This window comes from Somniosus microcephalus, chromosome 7, assembly GCF_052327205.1.
Source record: "Somniosus microcephalus isolate GS21.2 chromosome 7, FLI_Smic_1.0, whole genome shotgun sequence".
Lineage (NCBI taxonomy): Eukaryota > Metazoa > Chordata > Chondrichthyes > Squaliformes > Somniosidae > Somniosus > Somniosus microcephalus.
This window is the reverse complement of record NC_140993.1, coordinates 172,980,720-173,005,731: the sequence shown is the minus strand read 5'-3', so window position 1 is coordinate 173,005,731 and position 25,012 is coordinate 172,980,720. Positions and strand designations below refer to the sequence as shown.

Here is a 25,012-nt window from a genome sequence, read left to right as displayed (position 1 = left end):
CGGCACCTCGGACAAGTGCCGGGCTTGCAGGCCAGACGCATCTGTTCCGCGGGGGGGGGGCGGTGGAGGAGTCCGGGGAGGGAGGTGCGTGCAGGCGGCCGGCGGGAAAGCGGCCGGCCGCCGCGCGACCTTAATGCGCCGGCGCTAACTTGTGTAAGACTCGGTTGCCAGAGTCTTAGTTGCGGCTGCCACGGGCGAGGCGGCCGCAACTGAATTTCGGCGTTCGGGCGCGTTGCCACGGCAACCGGGACGCTGCGCACACCGATGACGTCATCGGTGCCGGCGCAGCGCAACCGGCTAACGCCGATGGCAGCGCCGAAGTGAATTTCAGAAACGGCTATCATTGCGGCGCTAGGCCCTCTAGCGCCGCAAAATGGGCGCTAACCCTACTGAATTTTCAGCCCTACATTTGCACTGTGAGTGCACCCTAATTCTAACATTAAATTGGGATGACCAAAAATCATTTTGTGGAGCAACCCGCTCTCTACTGTGAAGATGGGCATACTTTCTTCAAATGGTTCCAATGAAAAAAATGAAATAAAATAAGTATCTAGTAATGAATATATAAATTATCGTTTTACTTGTGCTTTTCAACATTTAAAAATGACCTTCTTGGACACACTAGAGGTGATTTTATAAGTTTACACTCATGGTCCTGACGAGGATGGGAAATTATGGGACGCGTCCATCCAATTAGTGTAACTTCAATGCTGCACCGTTTTTGACTCTTAGCAATAAAGTGGACAACAGGGCTGGATTTCTGACACCAATTACTTTTAAATTTGGAAAAACTTTAAGAACATAAGAACATAAGAAATAGGAGCAGGAGTAGGCCAATCGGCCCCTCGAGCCTGCTCCACCATTCAATAAGATCATGGCTGATCTGATCCTAACCTCAAATCTACTATCACTCTCCATCCCACCCGAACCCATGTGATCTCCCGGGAGAGGCGAAAAACCAGATAAAAAACCCAATGGCCAATTTGGGAGAAAAAATCTGGGAAATTCCTCTCCGACCCATCTAGGCGATCGAAACTCTTCCAGGAGATCACTCTGTCCCTATATTTTCTACAGTACTTACCTTCTGTAAAGGCGATCTCCACCCCAGCCAGGAACAGGAATAAAACCATCTCCTGAAATCTAACACAGAATTAGAACAAAAGAAATAGGAGCAGAACCAGGCTACATGGCCCCTGGGCCTGCTCCACTACCCACAGGGCCATGACCATTCCGAACCTAGACTCATGTCCAATTTCCTGCCTGCTCCCCGTAACCCTTAATTCCCTTTACTTCTAGGAAACTATCTATTTCGGTTTTAAATTTATTTAATGATGTAGCTTCCACAGCTTTCTGGGGCAGCAAATTCCACAAACCTACCACCCTCTGAGTGAAGAAGTTTCTCCTCATCTCAGTTTTGAAAGAGCAGCCCCTTATTTTAAGATTATGCCCACTAGTTCTAGTTTCACCCATCATTGGGAACATCCTCACCGCATCCATCCGATCAAGCCCCTTCACAATCTTATATGTTTCAATAAGATTGCCTCTCATTCTTCTGAACTCCAATGAGTAGAGTCCCAATCTACTCAACCTCTCCTCATATGACCACCCCCTTATCCCCGGGATTAACCGAGTGAACCTTCTTTGTACTGACTCGAGAGCAAGTATGTCTTTTCTTAAGTATGGACACCAAAACTGTATGCAGTATTCCAGGTGCGGTCTCAACAATACCTTGTATAACTGCAGCAATACCTCCCTGTTTTTATATTCTATCCCCCTAGCAATAAAAGCCAACATTCCATTGGCCTTCTTAATCACTTGCTGCACCTGCATACTAACTTTTTGAGTTTCGTGCACCAGGACCCCCAGATCCCTTTGTACTACAGTACTTTCCAGTTTCTTGCCATTAAGATAATAACTTGCTCTCTGATTTTTCCTGCCAAAGTTCATAACCTCACACTTTCCAGTATTGTATTCCATCTGCCAAACCTCTGCCCACTTTATTAGCCTGTCTATGTCACTTTGCAGGTTTTTTATGTCCTCCTCACTCACTACTTTCCCTCTCATCTTTGTATCATCTGCAAACTTTGATATGTTACACTCGGTCCCCTCCTCCAAATCATTAATATAGATTGTAAAGAGTTGGGGACCCAGCACTGACCCCTGCGGAACACCACTAGTTACTGATTGCCAGTCTGAGACAAACCATTTATCCCAACTCTCTGCTTTCTGTTAGAGAGCCAATTCTCCACCCACGCCAGAATATTACCCCCAATCCCGTGATTTTTTTATCTTGAGCAATAATCTTTTGTGTGGCACCTTGTCAAATGCCTTTTGGAAGTCTAAATACACTACATCCACTGGTTCTCCTTTATCCACCCTGCATGTTACTTCCTCAAAGAACTCAAGCAAATTTGTCAAACATGACTTCCCCTTCATGAAACCATGCTGAGTTTGTCCTATTAAATTATGTTTATCCAAATGTCCCGTTACTGTCTCCTTAATAATGGACTCTAACATTTTACCAACCACAGATGTTAGGCTAACAGGTCTATAGTTTCCAGCCTTCTGCCTACTACCCTTTTTAAATAAGGGTGTTACATTAGCAGTTTTCCAATCTGCCGGGACCTTTGCTGAGTCCAGGGAGTTTTGGAAAATTATTACCAATGCATCCACAATCCCTACCGCCACTTCCCTCAAGACCCTAGGATGTAAGCCATCAGGTCCAGGGGATTTATCCAGCTTAAGTCCCATTATTTTACCAAGTACCACTTCCTTAGTGATTTTAATCGTATTTAGCTCCTCTCCCCCTAGAGCCCCCTGTTTGTCCAGTGTTGGGATATTCTTAGTGTCCTCTACTGTAAAGACTGATACAAAATATTTGTTCAGCGTTATTGCCATCTCCATGTTTCCCACCATTAATTTCCCAGTCTCATCCTCTAAGTAACCAACATTTACTTTAGCCACCCTTTTTCTTTTTATATAACTATAGAAACTTTTGCTATCCGTTTTTATATTTTTGCTAATTTACTTTCATAATCTATCTTCCCTTTCTTAATCAATCTTTTAGTTATTTTTTGCTGTCTTTTAAAGACTTCCCAATCTTCTATCCTCCCACTAGATTTGGCTACCTTATATGCCCTTGTTTTTAGTCGGATACTATCCTTAATTACTTTAGTTAGCCACGGATGGCTATCTTTTCTTTTACACTCTTTTTTCCTCAGTGGAATATATATTTTTTGGAAGTTGTAAAATAACTCCTTAAATGTACACCACTGATCATGTACCGTCTTACCCTTTAATCTATTTTCCCAGTCCACTCTAATCAATTCCGCTCTCATACCTTCATAGTCTCCTTTATTCAAGCTCAGCACGCTTGTTTGAGATCCAACCTTCTCACCCTCTACCTGAATATGGAATTCAACCATTCCAAGGGGATCCTTTACTTGGACATTTTTAATTAATCCTGTCTCATTACACAGGACCAAATCTAAGGTTGCTTGCCCCCTGGTCGGTTCAGTTACATACTGCTCAAGAAACCCATCCCTAATACACTCAATGAACTCATCCTCAAGGCTGCTCTGACCAGTTTGATTTGTCCAGTTAATATGATAGTTAAAATCCCCCATAATTATAGCTGTTCCCTTATTACAAGCCTCAACTATTTCCTGATTAATACTCCGTCCAACAGAGTTGCAACTGTTCGGAGGCCTATAGACTACGCCTACTAGTGTTTTTTTCCCCTTATTATTCCTTATCTCTACCCAAACTGTTTCACTATCCTGCTCCTTTGACCCAATATCATTTCTCTGTATTATAGTGATTCCTTCCTTTACTAACATAGCCACCCCACCTCCACTCCCTTCCTGCCTGTCCTTCCTGATTGTTAAATAACCTGGTATGTTTAATTCCCAGTCATGGTCACCCTACAGCCATGTTTCTGTAATGGCCACAAGATCATACGCATATGTAGTTATTTGTGCCATTAACTCATTCATTTTGTTATGAATGCTATGTGCATTCAGATAGAGAACTTTCAAAGATGTTTTGTGACACTTAGTTCCTGCTTTTGCCCTTTTTATTACTTTACCTTTTACTCCATACCTTCTGTCCCTTCCTGACATGTTCTGTTTTTTAATTTCCCCACTGCTACCTAAGTCTATGACCTTCTCCGTTGTCATTTCTGTTATTTGCTCTCCAGAAACCTCCCCCCCACTAATTAGTTTAAAGCCCTCTCTACAGCCCTAGTTATATGATTCGCCAGGACTCTAGTCCCAGCACTGGCCAAGTGGAGTCCATCCCAACGGAACAGCTCCCTCCTGTCCCAGTACTGGTGCCAGTGTCCCAAGAAGCAAAACCCATTTCTCCCACACCAGTCTTTGAGCCACGCATTTAACTCTTTAATTTTATTTACCCTAGCCAAATTCGCTCGTGGCTCCGGTAATAACCCAGAGATTATTACCCTTGAGGTTCTGTTTTTTAATTTGACCCCTAGCTGCTCATACTCCTTTAACAGAACCTTCTTCCTTGTCCTATCTACGTCGTTTGTACCAACATGGACCATGACAACTGGATCCTCCCCCTCCCACTCCAAGTTTCTTTCCAGCCCAGAAGAGATGTCCTTAACCTGGCACCGGGCAGGCAACACAGCCTACGGGACTCCCGCTCTTGACTGCAGAGAACCCTATCTATCCCCCTAATGATACTATCCCCTACCACTACAACATTTCTTTTTACTCCCTCCACTTGAATGGCCCCCTGCACCACGATGCTGTGGCCAGGTTGCTCACCCTCCCTGCAGTCCCCGCTCCTGCCCTCACAGGGAGTACGAACCTCAATCCTGCTTGACAAGAGCAAGGGCTGCGGCTCCTTCAACACTACATCCTGGATCCATGTACCTTCCTCACTCGTAGTCACACCGTCCTGTCCCTGACCATGGACTACATCTGCAGTAATTAATTTCATAGGTGTGACCACCTCCTGAAACATAGAGTCCAGGAACTTCTCCCCCTCCCTGATGTGTCGCAGTGTCTGAAGCTCAGTCTCAAGCTCTTTAACATGGAGCTTGAGTTCCTCTAGCAGCAAACACTTATCGCAAATGTAATCACCATGAGCCTCAATGGGGTCCACCAGCTCCCACATTTCGCAACAGTGACACATCACCTGTTCACCCATATCTGTGTAATTAATTAAATTTCTTATTATTAGTTATGAAGACTCTCTGCCCCGATATAGATGATAATATTACACCACTATTTAATAGGACTTACCAACTTAAAGGTATAGAAGAGAAGGAAGAGAACCTGCCAACCAGTTGATCACCAACCTCCCTCGTGGAAGCTGTCGGGGGCACCTATCCGGTTGAATTGTCTCATTGCTCCACGTCCGCAGTGTTGGATTAGCCTGAGAGAGGGAAGCAAAACAGAACAACAAGCACCCCCTCACCTCCCACTTGCCCGAACTCTGCCACTTACCAAACTCTACTTACACTCAATGCGACCACACTCAGCGCTGCCGCACTAAGCCCGCCCCTTTTTATACCCGGACACTACTTCCGGTTTCAACTCCCCAACAGCTTAATTTACTCTAAAAATTAAACTTACTTCAAATAATTCACTTATTTACTCGCTAAAATTCAGTAAATGCACTTAAAAGACTTTTTCTGCCACTTAGCAAAGTCTGCTTAAACTCAATGTGATTGCACTCATTTAACACTTATTTATTACTGGCATATACATTAGACTAGAAAGCTGCCAAAAGCTGATCAACAGCTTTAGAAAAAAAACTCAGTTCCCAAAAAAGCTGACCACTACAAAATACCTTAAATATAAGCCTACAATATGTGAAAGTGCCATGGAACACAGGCTTCTAACTTAAGCTAGATATACCCAATATTCCTTTGCACTTTAAGTACATGTGAGTTTTAAAAGCTGTTCCGAGTGCAATATTTATTTTCTGGGGATAGGGGAGTCTAAGAGCATGCTTCCCCGGAACATTTTGAATTTGACACCTTATTTGGTGCATCTTCCAGCATTTCAGTTCAAACTGGCACTTTGCGCCTTTGCTAATTTCATGCTGGCGCTTTCCTCCCCCTGCCACCACCCTCCCAGTTCACGTTGCTGCACTCCCGTTTCACCCATTTCATGCTGGACCTGCTGACTCCTCTCTTTCACCCCCAAAGAACCACTCCTGGTTTCTTTCCCAGCTTCTACTTCCTAATCACAGAATCACAGAATCACAGAATCTACAGTGCAGATAGAGGCCATTTCGGCCCATCGAGCCTGCACCGACACATATCCCACCCTATCCCCGTAACCCCACGTATTTAATCCCCTAACACTAAGGGTCAATTTATCATAGCCAATGTCTGCTGTAAGTGATGGAATGCCACTGCAAATTGTGGGCACAGATTCCTGACATTGCAACAATTCCTGCTCACAGCAGACAATACTGGCCAATAATTTACAGGCACCATGACAACAGGAGGTAGAGGCTGTGGGGTGCCTCAATTGGTTGGTACTTCTTTTATTCGTTCCTGGGATGTGGACATCGCTGGCAAGGCCAACATTTATTGCTCATTCCCAAATGCACTTGAGAAGGTGATGGTGAGCCGCCTTCTTGAACCACTGCAGTCCATGAAGGTACTCCCACAGTACTGTTAGGGAGGGAGATCCAGGACTTTGACCCGGTGACGATGAAGGAATGGCAATATATTTCCAAGTCAGGATGGTGTGTGACTTGGAGGGGAACTTGGAGGTGATGGTGTTACCATGAATGTTTAAGGTAGTGGATGGGATACCAATCAAGCAGGCTGCTTTGTCCTGGATGGTGTCGAGCTTCGAGTGTTGTTGGAGCTGCACTCATCCAGGCAAGTGGAGAGTATTCCATCACACTCCAGGGATGGTGGAAAGGCTTTGGGGAGTCAGGAGTTGAGACACTCGCCACAGAATGCCCAGCCTCTGACCTGCTCTTATAGCCACAGTATTTATATGGCTGTTCCAGTTAAGTTTCTGGTCAATGGTGACTCCAGGATGTTGATAGTGGGAGATTCAGTGATGGTAATGCAATTGAACGTCAATGGGCGGTGGTTAGACTCCCTCTTGTTGGAGATAGTCATTGCCTGGCACTTGTGTCGCCGAATGTTACTTGCCACTTATCAGCCCAAGCCTAAATGTTATCCAGTTCTTGCTGCATGTGGGCATGGACTGCTTCATCATCTGAGGAGTTGCGAATGGAACTGGACATGCGCAATCATCAGTGAACACCCCACTTCTATGTATGTGCTATATAGCTTTGTTGTTTTAATTGTCTTTTGAATATATATTGACATTAATGAAATTATTTGTTGCTTGCTCCAGAAGTGATCTAAGCCCAATTTATGGTTTCTGTCATACAATTGATGAACATTGTGGATATCATTTAATATTGGGCGTGCCTTTTAAAAAAAAAATGTTGCATTCCACATTCCCACAAGCCCTTATCTGAAATTCTTAATGTGTGCTTTTCTAGCTTAGCCTTAATAATGATTTTTGAGGACTCTGGCACATGCTGTTGAAGTGGTGGGAGGGGGGATTTCCTGATTTGACAAACATTATGTTATGTCAATTCTCTTTTACAGGTTGAACTTCATGTGCATCTGGACGGAGCCATAAGACTTAAAACTATTTTGCACTTTGCCAAGTATGTGATTTAATGTGCATTTTTCCCATTTATGTTTCTGTGTGCAAAATAAATAAGTAAACACTTCATTATCACTCTTAGGTATGGAAAGAGTATCAGCAAGATTATTTCTTCCAGTTTCCCATCTCCCACTTCAGTGATTCTTGCTATCCTTGCCCACCCTGTGTCCTACAACTGTCTTCCTTCCAGTGCACTTACCCTTCCAATTACTTTGACAGCCCAGCCTAGCACCCCCACTCCTCCCATACCAATGATCTGTGCTTCCAGCTCTTCCCAACTGTCCACATACCCCAGCACCTGTCTCCCTTGGCTTGCTCAGATCTCCAACCTTCTGAGTTTTCCCAGCATCGGGAATCCCCCCTTGAGTGCTCCACACCCCAACTTGTGAATTGTCCTATGAGTGATGGTTGAGCACAGTCATCCTAAAGTCCTCCAGGTCCCAGATCACAATCCCATCATGTGATTCCAGACACTGGCACTCCCACAGTTCCCCCCAGGTCATGCCAGTTCCAGATTCCCTCCCAGTTTGCACCTTCAACTGCTCCTTTCCACTGTTCAACTCAAACCCAGTGCTTTGCCTGGCTACAACCTCCCCATCCCTCCACATAATCTCCCCTTGCCAGGCCATCAGCACAACCTTTTCTCTGAATCACCCATTTTATAGCTCATCTCTGACAGCCTTTCCTTGCTACTACCTCCAAAAGAGTATGTGTTGCCCACCTCCCCCCAACCCCGCCATTTACCCGAGTAGCGTAGGCCTTAAAAAAGTAGCTATTGCACATATCAGTAAAGGAACATGTTTAGAGCCACACAGAAACATTGGAGACATATGAAAGAGAGAAGAGACTAGAGGGGCTGCAAACAATGAGAAAAGGGAGACTTGCAAAAAGAGTGAGACAATACAACATAATTAGCAAGAGTGATGCAAGACACCACAAATAGAAAACCAGAGAGTGAGAGAAGGCTTAAGACAAAGAGAGGTGCAAGACTAAGACAGTGATACAAATTTTTTATGATTCTCAGCAATACCAAAAATCGGACGGTGTGTAAAATAACATAAAAGGGGCTAACAACACAGGGAATCCAAAGGTCTTCTATAGGCATATTAACAGTAAAACGGTTGCCAGAGGAGTGGTGGGCCCGATTAGGGATCAAAATGGAAAACTATTGGTGGAGGCAGAATGCATAGCTGAGGCACTAAATGAGTACTTTGCATCGGTTTTTACCAAGGAAGAGGACTTTGCCAAAGCTATAGTAAATGAAGAGGTTGCTGGGATACTGGATGAGATAAAAATAGATAAAGAGGACGTACTAAAGAGGCTGACAGGAATTAAAGTGTGTGGGTGCGATTTTCTGGTTGGAAGCGGGTTTTGGTTTGGATGGGTTCCAAACCCGCCTCCACTGAGGTGGGAAAAATTTGCAATTTTCCCCTAATTGGCCAGTTAATTTCAGAGGTGTGGGTTCCCCTGGGCCAATTAGTCTTCTGGGACTGAAACTCACCTCTGCTGATGTCACTTATCCAGCTTCATTTAAGGGCTGCTTGCTGTGTTGGCTCTTCCACTGGTTTTTGGTCAATGCTGCACCACCTCCAAACTTTTATCTCATTGAAGAATGGCCAGCTCCAAGGCAAGGGCCTCCCCGAGGTTCTCGGATGAGCCGCTGGGTATCCTGGTTGAGGGGACGAGAGCTAGCAGAGAGGTGCTCTTCCCCTCATCTGGGAGGAAGAGGCGTCCCAAAGAAACCAAGACTGTGTGGGTCCAGCTGGCAAGGGATATAACCTCCAGACCTGTGCGCAGATTGGGTGATTGTTTCTGTTTATTGATGAAATACCATCCCTGTGTGAATGTATTAAAATTAGGTGATGGCAAACTGTTGGCGTGATGGCATCTGTTATTTTGGCTTATGCAGCTCCACATTGTGGGCTGCGCAACACTTGTGTGCTCAGGTTGGTGGTCAGAGTGAAAGGAGGCCAGAGAGTCATGTCCATTGTCTATCATGTGTTAAGAAGGAGCCAAGCACATGTGCCACAATGGGCAACCTATGCAAATCTGGCCAGGATTAGTGCATCCCTTGCATCACGGCCTGCAATGTGCTCGCGTGCTGCCGATGCTGCTGGTAGATACCTCCGTTGGGGAAGTGCTCAGTCGAAGCTGGGAGAGGGTTTTCCAAGGAGGTCCCACAGTTGAGAGATAGAACCTGCAGCACCTCCGACTTCGGTAGGCCTGCTAAAAGTGCTGAAAGACCTGTGGAACAGAAGTTCTGCCACCTGCAACTGATCCCTGTTGTAAGCTCCATTTTAATGGTGGAGCTGCAGCTGTGAGGAGGTCACCCAGTTGTCAACCCGCCAGGATTAGCTGGCGTGGTTTAGGAGGGCCGTGCAACATGCTGAAAATGTGGTAAAATAACAAAGGCCTGGCAAAATAGGATTATAGAGGCCCTTAACCATTATTTAAGGGTCTTAATTACCCTTCCCGACTGATGGAGGCGGGACCGAATCACACCCATGAAACCCACCTCCGGCAAAATTGCGCGGAGGCAGGTTCCGAACCGGCCCTCACTTTTTGTGATTTTTCCCAACTGTCCCGCCTCCAAACCTGCCTCCTCGGGGCTGGGAAAATCGCCCCTGATATGTCATCCAGTCCAGCTGGGATGAATCCAAGGTTGCTGAGGGAAGTAAGGGTAGAAATTACAGAGGTGCCATCCACAATCTTCCAATCCTCCTTAGATACAGGGGCGATGCCAAAGGACTGGAGGATTGCAAATGTTACCCTTGTTCAAAAAAGGAGAGAAGAATAAACCTGGCAATTACAGGCCAGTCAGTTTAACGTCAGTGGTGGGGAAACTTTTAGAAACAATAATCCGAGAGAAAATTAACAGCCACTTGGACAAGCATGGATTAACAAAGGAGGGCCAGCACGGATTTGTTAAGGGCAAATCATATTTGACTAACTTGATTGAGATTTTTGATGAGCTAACAGAGAGGATGGATGAGGGCAGTATAGTTGATGTTGTGTATATGGGCCTAGAAATTCAGTATAACCACTTTTGGGGCGGTAAAGTCGGGCGGGCGCTAAAGTTAGCGCCCGCCGGAAAGTGGAGGCCACTTCACCGATATTCAGTAGCTTTGGCCAAGGAGTTTGGGCGAGCGCTGAAACTGGCGTTGCACCCCTATCTTTAGGCGCTAAGCCGGCGGTGCAGAGTGATAACACCGAGGCCGGGCGCAGCGCAGGTGTGGTCATGTTTTGATTGACAGCAGACACCCTGACGCCGGCCAGCTCTTAAAGGGGGAAGGGTCGACTTGGTCTGCTGCCACGCCCTGGATAGTGGAGCCCTCCAGCTAGGCCTGAACACTGCTGCTGGACCCAAATAGCGCCTGAAGCCATGCAGAAGGCCCGTGAACGAGCGCAACGCTTCTCAGAGCATGCTTTGAGGGTGCTGCTTGGGGTTTGGAGAAGAAAAGAGATATCTTGTGCCCGGACAGTGGCAAGAAGGCTCCCAAGAGGCTGTACAGGAGAGCCTGGAGGGAAATCGCCCAGAGGGTCACAGCCAACAGCGATGTCCCCAGGACTGGTGACCAATGCCGCAAGAAGTTCAACGACCTCACTCGGTTGGTCAGGGTGAGTACCCTTTCCAGTGTCCTCCTCATCCTTGCATGTGCACCTCACATTATGGGCAAAGGGACCTCAAAGGCCTAATGGCCAGCCCTCCTCCAGCAGCTATGGCACTGGCATGATCATCAGTAGCACTTTCTGCACTTGACACACTGGCCAAGCTATTCGACCATGGGAGGCAGTGCACACAACAACAGGGCACCACACAGGCCAAGCTATTCGACCATGGGAGGCAGTGCACACAACAACAGGGCACCACACTGGCCAAGCTATTCGACCATGGGAGGCAGTGCACACAACAACAGGGCACCACACTGTACTTAGAGGCCGTCCTTTCTCTTGCAGGCCAAGCTGGTGCAGAATCTGAAGAGCCGGACTGTCACCGGGGGAGGCCGTGTCCAGTTCCAGGAGCTCGGTGACCTGGAGGAGCACGTGGCTCGACTCATGCGTGCCCGGGTGATTGGCCCCGTTGCTATTGGAGATGCCGACCCTGTGCTGGGCCCCAATGGTAAGGACATGACCGTTTGGACCTCTCTCGTTCCCCTTGCGCTTCAGATCTACATCCTTTGCCACTGTCCCACCAATGCGCATAATGCCACCACTCATGCCTCCCTCGCTGACGCCCTGTCCTCACTCTAAAGCTACTCTTGCGCCTTCCTGCTTTCAGCTGGTGAGGAGGAGGTCCCTGAAGCTGCGAGTGTCAGTCCCTCGGAAGAGGAGGACGACGAGGACCAAGAGGAAGGCGGCACATCGGGGGAACCCTCATCCGCGCCAGGGGATGGCAATGGAGGGGACACGTCTTGCCTGGAGGAGAGCCAGGGGGAAGTGTTGCAGGCGGGTGTAGCTCCTGTGCCCAGTGGCGTCCAGCCACGCGGGAAGGGTCGGGCAGCACGGCTGCCTTCTCCCCAGAGGGGTTAAGTGTTGCAGGGGAGGGCAGTTGCTGGGCCCAGTGGCGTCCAGCCACGCGGGAAGGGTCGGCCAGCTCGGCGGCCTTCTCCCCAGAGGGAGAGTCCGGCCTCCAGTCCGGAGACGGTCCTCGCCCAGGAGGTGCGCCTCCTTGATCAAATGTCCGCGGATTCGGAGCGGCGCCACACCGAGTTCATGGGGGTTGTGGGACAGTTGCCTCAGGCCATTGAGTCCCTGGCTCATAGTGTGGCCGATTTCGGGGACTCACAGGCCAGGGGTGTCGAACAACTCGCGGCAGCACAGGACACGAGTCGAGAGTTCATGAGTGGTGCCGTGCAGACACTGGCTGGTCTGATGCGGGCACAGACCAGGGCAGTACGAGCACTCACTTCTGCCACACTCGCTGTGTCACGGACGCATCGCCAGGGCACCCGCCGCGCTGCTGCAGCACAGCGGCCTGGCCTTCACCAGATTGCTGCGCTTGCTGCAGTGCCAGCCCGGCCGAGTGCCAGTGTCTCTGGCGACCAGCGAGCGCCTGGCATCAGCCAGCTTGCCCCCATTGCTGCAGCTGCCACTGCCACTCCCCCAGCCAAGGTGCGACGAGCTGCTGGAGAGACTGATGCTGCCCAGCCACAGCTGCAGCAGTCAGCAGCCGGCCCCTCCAGGGCCGGACCTCATCTAGGCCGACCCCCAAGGGCATCTGCCGTCACGCTTTGTGCCCCTCAGGAGCCTTCCCCCAGCCTTGCAACACCCACAGGGCCCAGGTTGAGGCGGAGCAGCAGGTCGGGCAGGGGCCGGAGAAGCCTGCACAAGGACTCGCCCTCTCGGCACACCAAGTAGAGTGTGTTGCCAAATGTTTTTTTATATGGGGGTGTTTGTGTTCTGTATGGGGGGGGTTTATTTTGGTAAGGCCGAAGATGATGGCAAATGTTTTTTTAGATGGGGGTGTTTGTGTTCTGTATGGGGGGGTTTGTCTTGGTAAGGCCGAGGATGAAGGCCAATTGGATGGACAAGTTTTGTTATTCCTCCCCAGGTTGTGGGAGTGAGATATGTTTTTGACTGTTTTTTGGGGGTCTTGTCTGTTTTTGTGTTTCATGTGGGAAGGGCCCTGAGTTTGTTAAATAAAGCTTTTTATTTATTCAGCTTGTCCATGTGTCATGTTTCAAGTGGTTGTTGCGTTAACCGGCTGAGGGCTTGCGGAGCGGCTGCATTCAGGTGCGTTCATTGCCACAAGCCATTCCCTGACAGGGGGCCTAGAAGTGTCGTTCAATAAGCCGCCGGCGGACGGCCCTTGGACCTTGTGGCTCCCTCCTGGGCTGGTACTCCTCCTCCTCCTCCTCATGCTCCTCCTGCTCCTCCTCCTGAGGTGGTGGTCCAACGTGAGGTGGCAGTGCCTGAGTCCTGCGGATAGCCAGGTTGTGCAGCATGCAGCAAACGACGACGAACTGGGAGACTCTATCCGGCGAATACTGTAGAGATCCGCCGGAACGATCCAGGCAGCGGAACCGTTGCTTGAGGACGCCAATCGTTTGCTCTATGATGTTCCTTGTGGCTTGATGGCTTTCATTGTATGCCTCCTCAGCAGGGGTCCTGGGCGCGCGGAGCGGGGTCATGAGCCATGTACACAAAGGGTAGCCCTTGTCCCCGATAAGCCATCCCCTTGGGGGAGGCTGTGCCTGGAACATGTCAGTCACAGTAGTCTGGCGCAGGATAAATGCATCGTGGCTGCTTCCTGGAAAGTGGGCATTGACAGCTAGGATGCGCTGCCTGTGGTCACACACCAGCTGTACATTGAGGGAATGGTAGCCCTTCCGGTTGCGGTAATCCTCGGCATTGTCGATAGGTGCCCGCATAGCCACATGCATGCAGTCAATGGTGCCCTGCACCATGGGGAAGTCGGCGATCCTGGCAAATCCGACTGCACGCTGCTCCTGCCTCTCTAGGGTCATGGGGAAGGAGATGAATTGGTGTCTCCTTGCGAAAAGGGCATCGGTGACCTGCCGGATGCAGCGATGCACGGCGAACTGGGAGATGTTCGCTATGTCCCCAGCAGCAGCTTGGAAGGAGCCGCTTGCATAAAAGTTCAGAGCCACCGTGACCTTCACTTCCACCGACAGAGACGTCCTGCACATCAGCTGTGGACGCAGATCTCTGTGAAGCAGCTGGCAGATCTCTGCAACCACCTCCCTTCTGAAGCGCAGCCTCTTCACACAATGCGCGGCAGTCATGGTGAGATAGGACACCTGCTGCCGGTATTCCCTGAGTGGGTAAGGCCTACATTGCCGACGCCTGATGGCCCCTCTGCGTCTAGGCATGGCTGCCCCTCTCACACAGCGTCTGCGAGCCCTTCGCACATAATGCTGGAACTGAGGGTTGGAACCCCATGCAGCCCCCATAATATACTTGCAAACAGTCAAATCACAATGAGTCAAATTTCCAAGCTCTGGCCAGAAGCCAAAAATACCTCTCCTATGTTGTCCCAAATCAGTAAGGTCTGTTCCTTGGTCTCTGTCCAGAAATCCAAAGCACTAAAGTCATTGCAGCAAAATGGCTGGCCTTTATACCTCAGTCTAAGTGCCCTTTAATTAGCGCTCCCCGAGGCCCGCAGGGCCTCTGCTGCGTTCCACTTCACAGTTCTTAACAGCGCCACGCCCACATTGGGCGGGCGCCACTGAAGTTCCGGTTTGGGGCGCACAAACGGCGTTGCACGACAAAATGACGTCATAAGGTGCGCGCGCAGCTGAGCGGGCGCAAACACTTTGCGCCGGCGCAAAATGTCAACTGAAGTTGGGCGTAGGCGCAGATTGCTCTGCGCCCGGGCGCAAAGTGCCTAGCGCTCGAAACCTACTCCTCTTATGGCGCTAACGGCTGGCGAACGCAACTGAATTTCTAGGCCATGGACTTTCAAAAGGTAAAGCACCATATATTAGGTATGTTAGCAAAATTGAAGCCCATGGGGGAAAAGGGGCAGTAGCAGCATGGATACAAAACTGTGTAAGGGCTAGTAAAGAGAGATTTGTGGTGAATGGCTGTTTTTCGGATTGGAGGGAGGTATACAGAGATGTTCCCCAGGGTTCAGTACTAGGACCACTGCTGTTTTCAATATACATTAATGAATTGGACTTGGGAGTACAGGGCACAATTTCAAAATTTGCAGATGATCCAAAGTGTAGTAAACTGTGAGGAAGACAGTAATAGACTTCAAGAAGACATAAGTAGGCTGATGGAATGGGCGGACACATGGCAGATGAAATTCAATACAGAGAAGTGTGAGATGATACATTTTGTTAGGAAGAATTTGGAGAGAACATACATAATAAATGGTACAATTTTAAAGGGGATGCAAGAACAGAGAGACCTTGGGGTGTTTGTGCACAAATCTTTGAAGGTGGCAGGACAGGTTAACAAAGCAGTTAATAATGCATATGGGATCCTGGGCTTTATAAATAGAGGCAAAGGGCTCAATTTTCCAAGCCCCGAGGAGGCGGGTTTGGAGGCAGGAGTGGTGGGAAAATTGCAGAATCGGGGGCAAGAACCCATCCCGCCCCCAACCCGCCTCCGTGCCAATGCTCCAGGAGGCAGGTACCCGACCTGTGCTGGGAGCCGCCTCCCCGAGGCGGGAAGGGGATTAGTGCCAATTAACTGCCTGTTAACAAGTAGTCAACAGGCAGTTTTTTGCCTAATTCCTATTTTTAGCCCTAAAGTGTGGGCTCTCCGATGGCTCCGAACCACGCCAAGTTAGCGAGGTGGACCGTCGGTCAGCAGGGGTTGGAGGGATCGAGATGTCCGTTGTGCAGGTGAGTGATGGGTGCATGTGTGTAGAGGTAAGTGTGTGAGGTAAGTGTAAAGTGTTTTAATAAGTTTTACTTATCTTTACTTTCTCCTGCAAGCTTCCTTCCTTCAGTTCTTGGGAGTCCCTCAGCTCACCGGCACAGAAAGCAGAATGGCCGCTGAACTGTCAAAAGCTGCAGCCTCCTCTAAGTTGAGCCCTTCCACTCAGACTCAGTTAGAGAGCTCCCTGTTATAAATCTCATCATCATAAAGAAACTACTCATGAAATAACACTGGACGGCCAGCTGGTGGCGCCGTCCAAGGAGTATAAATACTCGGGCGTGGGCCCAGCTTGCCCAGGGACATTTTGTAAGACAGGAACTAGTGAAGTACAACTAGACCTCCATGTTCTGAAACAAGTTGATTAAAGCTTTGCTTTATACTCAAACCAAGTGCGTAGTGAGTTTTATTACATCACTCCCCTGAGCAGAAAGCAGAAGGCTGCAACTTTTGACAGGTCAGCGGCCATTCTGCTTTCTGTGCCGGTGAGCTGAGGGACTCCTGAGACCTGAAGGGATGAAGCCTGCAGGAAGAAGTAAAGGTAGGTAAAACTTATTAAAACACTTCACACTCACCTCACACATTTACCTCTCCACACTTGCACTCATCACTCACTTGCACGCCTGACATCTCGACCCCTCCGACCCCTGCAGACCGACGGCCCACCTCGCTGACCCTGATGTGGTTCGGAGCCGTTGGGAAGCCCACCCTTCAGGGCTGAAAATAGGGATTCTCCAAAAAACTGCCTGTTAACTACCTGTTAACAGTCAGTTAATTGGCACTAATTCCCTTTCTGCCTCGAGGAGACGGGACCTGGTGTGGGTTGGGCACCCACCTCCTGGGAAGATGGCATGGAGGCGGGTTGGGGGCGGGATGGGTACCACCTCCTTACCCGCCTCCCCTGGGCTGGCAAAATCACCCCCTATAACTCTATGAAGTACCTGAAAAGATTAGGAGAGAAGTCAAAAAACATAATTAAGGAGGCAAAGAGGAACTAGGAAATTAAATTATCAAGGAACATAAAACAAAATAGTAAAATATTTTATAGGCACATCAATAAAAAAAAGGTTGGGATGGGAATAGGGCCATTGAGGGATAGTCAGGACAATACCACAGCTAACGATAGAGAGATGGCAGAAATATTAAATAATTATTTTGTTTCAGTATTTACCAGGGAGATAGAACAGGTGGACATGACATTGGATGGTGAGATTAGTAATGAGATAAGTGTATTTAAAATAAATAAAGGAGATATAATAAATACATTAATCAAACTCAAATAGGATAAGACCCCTGGTCCAGATGGATTACACCCACGCATTTTAAAAGAATCTAGGGAAGAGGTAGCAGAGGCATTACTACGCATATTTAATAATTCATTAGAAAAAGGTGTAGTTCCAGAGGACTGGTGGATAGCTAACGTAATACCAATATTTAAGAAGGCGGCTAGAACATGCCCAGGGAATTATAGAAGGAGAAAATAGAAGAACATCTAGAAACCAAAAATATAATAATGACTAGGCAACATGGATTTCAAAAGGGAAAGTCTTGCTTAGCCAACCTTATTGAATTTTTTGAAGAGGTAACAGAGCGAGTAGACAATGGTAATGCAGTAGATATAATTTATCTGGATTTTCAAAAGGCCTTCGATAAGGTACCCCATAATAGACTGATGAACAAGGTCAGAGAATGCAGAGTCAGGGGAGAAGTAGCAGAATGGATTGCTGGCTGGCTTCAGGACAGAAAGCAGAGATTAGGAGTAAAGGGTAGCTATTCACAGTGGCAGAAAGTGGGTAGTGGTGTTCCACAAGGATCAGTGCTGGGACCACTGCTGTTCACAATTTACATTAATTACTTAGACTTAGGAATCAAAAACACAATTTCTAAATTTGCAGATGACACCAAATTGGGGGGGATAGTCAATACTGAGGAGGACTGCAACAAGTTACAGGAGGACATTAATAAACTTGCAGAATGGGCATATAATTGGCAAATGAAGTTCAACACCGATAAAGTGAGGTATTACATTCTGGTAGGAAGAATAGTAAGGTCACTTATCACTTGGAGGATGCGAGTCTAGGTGGGGTAGAGGAACAAAGGGATCTAGGAGTACAAATACACAAATCACTAAAAGTTGCAACGCAGGTTAGCAAGGCCATAAAAAAAAGCAAACCAAGCACTGGGGTTTATTTCTAGATGGATAGAATTGAAAAGAAGGGAAGTTATGCCAAACCTGTATCGAACCTTGGTTAGACCACACTTAGAGTACTGTGTACAGTTCTGGTTGCCATATTATAAAAAGGATATAGAGGCACTGGAGAGGGTGCAGAAAATATTTACATGGATGATACAAAAATGCAAGGGTATACATAACAGGAAAGGATAAACAGGCTGGGTCTCTTTTTTCTTGAAAAAAGAAGCTGAGGGGTGACCTAATCTTGGTCTTTAAAATTATGAAAGGTTTTGAAAGAGTGGATACAGAGAGAATGTTTCCACTTGTGGGGAAGAGCATAACTAGAGGCCATCAATATAAGATAGTCAGCAAGAAATTCAATAGGTTTTTCAGAAGAAACTTCTTTACTCAAAGAGTGGTGAGAATGTGGAACTTGCTAGCACAGGGAGTGGTTGAAGCGAATATTATAGATGCATTTAAGGTTAGGCTAGACAAGCATATGAGGGGGAAGGGAATAGAGGGTTATGCTGATAGATTTAGATGAGGAAAGACGGGAGGAGGCTCATGTGGAGCATAAACGCCGGCATGGACTGGTTGGGCCGAATGGCCTGTTTCTGTGCCGTATATCCTATGTAATTTTATGTAAGAAATTCCTCCTCATCTCATTCTTGAATGGCCAACCCCTTATCCTGAGACTATGCCCCCTTGTCCTGGACTCACCAGCCAGGGAAAACAATCTCTCAGCATCTATTCCATCAATCCCCCTCAGAATCTTCTATGTTTTAATGAGATCACCTCTCATTTTTCCAAACTCCAGAGAGTATAGGCCCAATCTACTCAATCTCTCCTCATAGGACAACCCTCTCATCCCAGGAATCAATCTAGTGAACATTTGTTGCACATCCTGTAAGGCTAGTTTATCCTTCCTTAGATGAGGAGACCAAAACTGTGCACAGTACTCCAGGTGTGATCTCCCCAAAGCCCTGTACAATTGTAGCAAGGCTTCCTTACTCTTATACTCCAACTGCCTAGCAATAAAGGCCAACATGCCATTTACCTTCCTAATTGCTTGCTGTACCTGCATGCTAACTTTCTGTGTTTTTTGTACTAGGACACCTAAATCTCCCTGACCACCAACATTTAATGGTTTCTCACCATTTAAAAAATATTCTGTTTTCCTATTCTTCCTACCAAACTGAATAACCTCACATTTCCCATCATTATACTCCTTCTGCCACCTCATTGCCCACTCACTTAACCTGTCTATATCCCTTTGCAGGCTCTCTGTGTCCTCCTCACAGCTTACTTTCCCACCTAGCTTTGTATCCTCAGAAAACTTGGATACATTTCATCCTGCGGGCGGATGCTTCCGATCGGAAAAAAATCTATGAACCTACCTGCTGATTCCCTAGATCCCGAGTCTTGCGATCCTGGGCCTCTCCTCTTCGAAATGCGCAGAGGTCCAGGTATCCCAGGGGCGCATGTGGTTCGCAAGCGTCCCTGGGATCACGTGGGCCAGGCGAACCAATCAAAGAAGGGAATCCCCCTTCATACTTTTGACAGTTTGTACGCACGGAACTGTCAAAATTATGAATAGGGATCACATTTAAAAACACACTAAAACTTTGTTTTAATTTTTTGGAAAAAATAATTTAATGTTTTTATGGGGCTAAAAATAAACTTACCTTTTTGAAGAGTATTTTAAATTTCTAAATGAGTTATCAAATTTAATTTTGCTATTTTTCAACACTCTTAAGCATAAGAATTCAGTAGGCGGAAGTTGCACAAAAAGCGCAACTCTCCACCCACAGAGGCACTTTTCCTGGGCAGGCGTACGCACCCATGGGGGTCAGAAAATCCGGCCCATTAATATAGATTGTAAATAGCGGAGGCCCAAGCACTGATCCTTGTGGCACCCCACTAGTTACAGCCTGCCAACCTGAAAATGATCTGTTTATCCCTAGGCTCGGTTTTCTGTTCATTAACAAATCCTCAATCCATGCTAATACATCACACCCAACCCTATGGACCCTTATCTTGTGTAACAACCTTTTATGTGGTACTTTATTGAATGCCTGTTTGAAATCCAAATATACTACATCTACTGGTTCCCCTTTATCTACCCTGCTGGTTACATCCCCAAAAAACTCTAATAAATTTGTTAAACATGATTTCCCTTTCATAAAACCATGATGACTCTGCCTAATCATATTATGATTTTCTAAGTGCCCTGTTACCACTTCCTTAATAATGGATTCCAGCATTTTCCTAATGATTGATGTCAGGCTAGCTGGCCTGTAGTTCCTGGTTTTCGCTCTCCCTCCTTTCTTGAATAGCAGGGTTACATTTGCTACCTTCCAATCCGTTGGGACCATTCTACAATCTAGGGAATTTTGGAAGATCACAACCAATGCATCCACTATCTCTGCAGCCACCTCTTTTAGAATCCTAGGATGTAGTCCATCAGGTCCAGGGGATTTGTTGGCTATTAGTCCCATTAGTTTCTCAAGTACTTTTTCTCTACTGATATTAATTACTTTAAGTTTCTCACTCTCAATAGCCCCTTGGTTCCTCACTATTTCTGGTATGCTTTTTGTGTCTTCTACTGTGAGACATCAAATTCAAAGTTTACAGCGATCCCTTACAAAGCCACCAACAAACTGCTACTACCCATGGGGCCTTCCTCTCCCACCTCTCACCCCACAACCAGTGCTGTCTAGCCCCTGCCTTGACACTCCCTCACTGTTAATCAATACCTCATGAGTGAACCAATGCACACATTGAACCCTAGTAAACCTTAGTTCTGCCTTCCACAGTGATACCAGATCAGAGGACCCCCAACCCCCACAGCCCTGCCAAACTTCAGCACTCCCACTGCAGTACTGAAAAACTCCAGGACCCCCATTCAATTAAATTTTCAGAAAACATTGTCGTGCATACGTAGTAACAATCCTATTTTTCTGCAAATGTTGATTCATAATGATCGCACCTTAAACTCTTTCCTATTGCTAGATTCTGATTTAAATTCTGCCAAAGGCCAGGATTTCCCCAAGTTCAGTTAAACCCCATTTCTCCTCACCAGTACCAGATATCAACCTCCAATTGGTGCATTTTGCATATCATGTGTGTTCTCAGCATTAAAGTTGGTAAGGGATACAAATTAAATACATAGGTAAAGGAATGTATTTGAAATATTAAGGGCTCTCATTTACAATTTTTGCAGAATCATGTGCAGAGTTGTGAAATTCAATCCCCAAAGCAGTTGTAAAAATTCTACAGTGTATTTTAACAACATCAACAACTTGTATTTATATAGCGGCTTTAATGTAGTAAATCATCCGAAGGCACTTCACAGGAGTGTTATAAAACAAAATTTGACACCGAGCCACATAAGGAGATATTAGGACAGATGACCAAAGAGGTAGGTTTTAAAGAGCATCTTAAAGGAGGAAAGAGGTAGGGAGGCGGAGAAGTTTAGGGAGGGAATTCCAGAGCTTAGGGCCTAGGCAGCTGAAGGCACGCTGCCAATGGTTGAGCAACTAAAATTGGGGATGCTCAAGAGGACAGAATTAGAGGAGTGCAGAGAATGCGGGGGGTTGTGGGGCTGGAGGAGATTACAGACATAGGGAGGGGCGAGGCCATGGAGGGATTTGAAAACAAGGATGAGAATTTTAAAATCGAGGCATTGTTTAACCGGGAGCCAATGTAGGCCAGTGAGCACAGGGGTAATGGGCGAACGGGACTTGGTGCGAGTTAGGACACAGGCAACAGACCTCAAGTTTACGGAGGGTAGAACATGGGAGGCCAGCCAGGAGTGCATTGGAATAGTCAAATCTAGAGGTAACAAAGGCATGGATGATCATTTCAGCAGCAGATGAGCTGAGGCAGGGGCAGACTCGGGCGATGTTATGGAGGTGAAATAGGTGATCTAGGTGATGGCATAAAAACAAAATTTGACTTATTCAGTCACTGTAGATCAGTAGCCCAAATCATATCCACTACATGGTATAAACAATCCTAATGTTATAAAAGAGCAAATTCTTAAACTCAGTGAGCTTGTTGCATCAAATCTTTTTGTTATAATTTCCTATGTCCAGCCTCTCACTGGTAGTGGCACTGTAGTGATTCAGTTTTGCATCTACCAGCTCCTCAACTTATGCTGCCTTTAGCTTAGTGGTAGCACTCCCGCCTTTGTATCAGAAGATACAGCATTCAAATCCTGCTCCAGACAGTCCTGTTGTGTGAAGACTCTGAATTTTGGGTTGAGATCCAGTGGGATTCTTGCGCCTGATCGATATTTGTGGCCCCCTCGTCATATGTGTTTTGGAAGCCGTAAACTCCCGCTGCATTGGACTAACCATCCCATCGGCTGGTATAAAAATGATTACGCCCATGGAAGGAATGTTCATGTCACTGCCTGCCAGACTATTAATCTATCTGAGAATCCTTTCACTATTTCACGCTATTTTCCAGGGGAAGAGTATGAAGATACAAAAACAACAACCAATGCTGCAAAGAAGTTTCAAAGCTCTAATCAGCTCTGCTTCCAAAATTTCCATAGGTGTTGCTATTAAACTATAAATAATAATATAAATTCAAAGAATTGTATCAAAGTAAGGACAGAATGTATGACTTAAAATGGGAAGCATCGTCTGTGTACAACGGTGGAATTATACAGTGCCATCTAACCCTGCTCCATGTGAGGACTATATTTGGCCTTTAGTCCTGTGTGCAACACCATGGGAGATTGACTAGATTATTATTGAAAATCTTACAAATAGCATGTACTTCCTTTTGAGAAACTTTACTTCCTATGCTGCAATTTTGAGTCACATTTATATTAACATTTAAAATTTCTCTAGTCGTTTATAATGGAAATGCATATTCCTATGTAAACAGCTGTCTGTCACAACGTAGTTGCACGCTCAGCCATTAGCTGACACCTGTGCGAGTCTCTGAACTTCTGCTCCCAACTCTGTTACTCATTTTGCTTTTTTCACCGATGTTCGGGTGTTCTTTGGTCTTTTCCCAGTTTGGTAATTAATGCTTTTTTGAATTTTTCCTCCCCTCTGTCTTTGTTTCCCTCCCTCAGTTCCCCCATCTTCTTTTTCACCCACTTGCAAGCCTCCAGACACAGTTATAGAAACCATTTTTCTCAACCTGCTGGTGTGTGTCTGCTGTCAAATTGCCTGTAAGTTTAAAAAAAAGCTATGCTCTCTGCATCTTCGCCTTTTTGGTGGTCTACGTTTTCTGTTCCCAATAAAGTTTGTTTCTCTTCCCTTGGCCCAGCCTAGTTCTATTTCATTTTTACCCATTTGTGTGGCTCAGTAGGTAGCACTCTTGCCTCAGAGTCAGAAGGTTGTGGGTTCACAGTCCCACTCCAGGGTCTTGAGTACAAAAATCTAGGCTGACACTCCAGTGCAGTACTGAGGGAGTGCTGCACTGTCGGAGGTGCTGTCTTTCAGATAAGACGTTAAACCAAGGCCCCGTCTACTCTCTCAGGTGGCTATAAAAGGCCCCACTGCACTATTTTGAAGAAGAGCAGGGGAGTTATCCCCAGTGTCCTGGCCAAAATTTATCCTTCAATCAACATCAACATAACAAAAAACAGATTATCTGGTCATTATCACATTGCTGTTTGTGGGAGCCTGCTGCGCACAAATTGGCTGCTGCGTTTCCCACATTACAACAGTAACTACACTCCAAAAGTATATCATTGTCTGTAAAGCACTTTGGGACGTTCGGTGGTCGTGAAAGGCGCTATATAAATGCAAGTCTTTTTCTTTTATTTTAGTGTACTTACCCACTAGCTACTTTTTATACACAGAAATAAAGGCTTTCAAAGGAATGTTGCAGGAGGTAATCTAGGAGACATGGGAACAAGAGGGTAAATTTTCCAATTATGTGCTCCCAGTGCAAAGCCTCGTCCATTGAAATTTTACCCCAAGGAGAGCACATGCACAGAGAGGTGAAGGATATTAGACAAGTGGAAGATACTAAGGGGGAATTTTTCAGGGGGTCAGCCGACGTGATCATTGGCAGGTCAGGTGGGAACATTTTTTTTGACAGTGGGTCGGGAACCCTGTCAACCCGCCGCCACAGGACTTTCCCAAATATCAGGGCTGAACACACCCAACACGCAGCGGTGGGGGAGGCAATTCAGGTCATTATGACCTTGTTAACAGCCCATTAAAAAGTATTTTGAACTCACCTTACCATTTGATGAGGTTGCCCACGGGGTCCACACTGCTTGGGGATCACGTCAGGTAAGGAGGTCAGGAGTTAGAAACATAGAAACATAGAGATAGGAACAGGAGTAGGCCATTCGGCCCTTCGAGCCTGCTCCGCCATTCAATGAGATCATGGCTGATCTTCCTCTGAGATCTTAGCTGATCTTACCAGTTCAGTACCCCGTCCCCGCCTTTTCTCCGTAACCCTTAATCCCCTTAGCCTTCAGAAATATATCCAATTCTCTCTTGAAAATATTTATTGAATTAGCCTTCACAGCCCTCTGTGGCAGGGAATTCCATGGGATCATCTCATTACTTGACAGCTGCCAATGTGCTATAAAAGCTCCGCTCTCAAAGCTGTTCACTTTCCAAGCTCAGAAGCTGTTCACTTTCCAAGCTCAGAAGCTGTTGCTTACTGCATTTGGAAGACAGATGGAGCTTTATGCAGGTTGCAAGTGTTTGGAGAAAACTCTATCCAGTGTTACCTCATTGGAACAACCTCTCTTACCATTGACAGATCGCTTCCGTCATCTCAAGTTCACCTTTCATCTATTACATCAGCATCGGTGCCCTTGAAACTATTT

The 25,012-nt window shown here is 46.7% G+C and overlaps 1 protein-coding gene across 1 annotated transcript in view; it reads left to right on the top strand.

Moving 5' to 3' along the window:
* LOC147115009 (adenosine deaminase-like) overlaps window positions 1-25,012 on the top strand; it is a 197,843-nt gene that overhangs the window by 1,832 nt on the left and 170,999 nt on the right. The window contains exon 2 of the mRNA XM_085993209.1: window positions 7,616-7,677. Within this exon, the coding sequence (XP_085849335.1) occupies window positions 7,616-7,677 (62 nt within the window). The remainder of the gene's footprint in view (window positions 1-7,615; window positions 7,678-25,012) is intronic.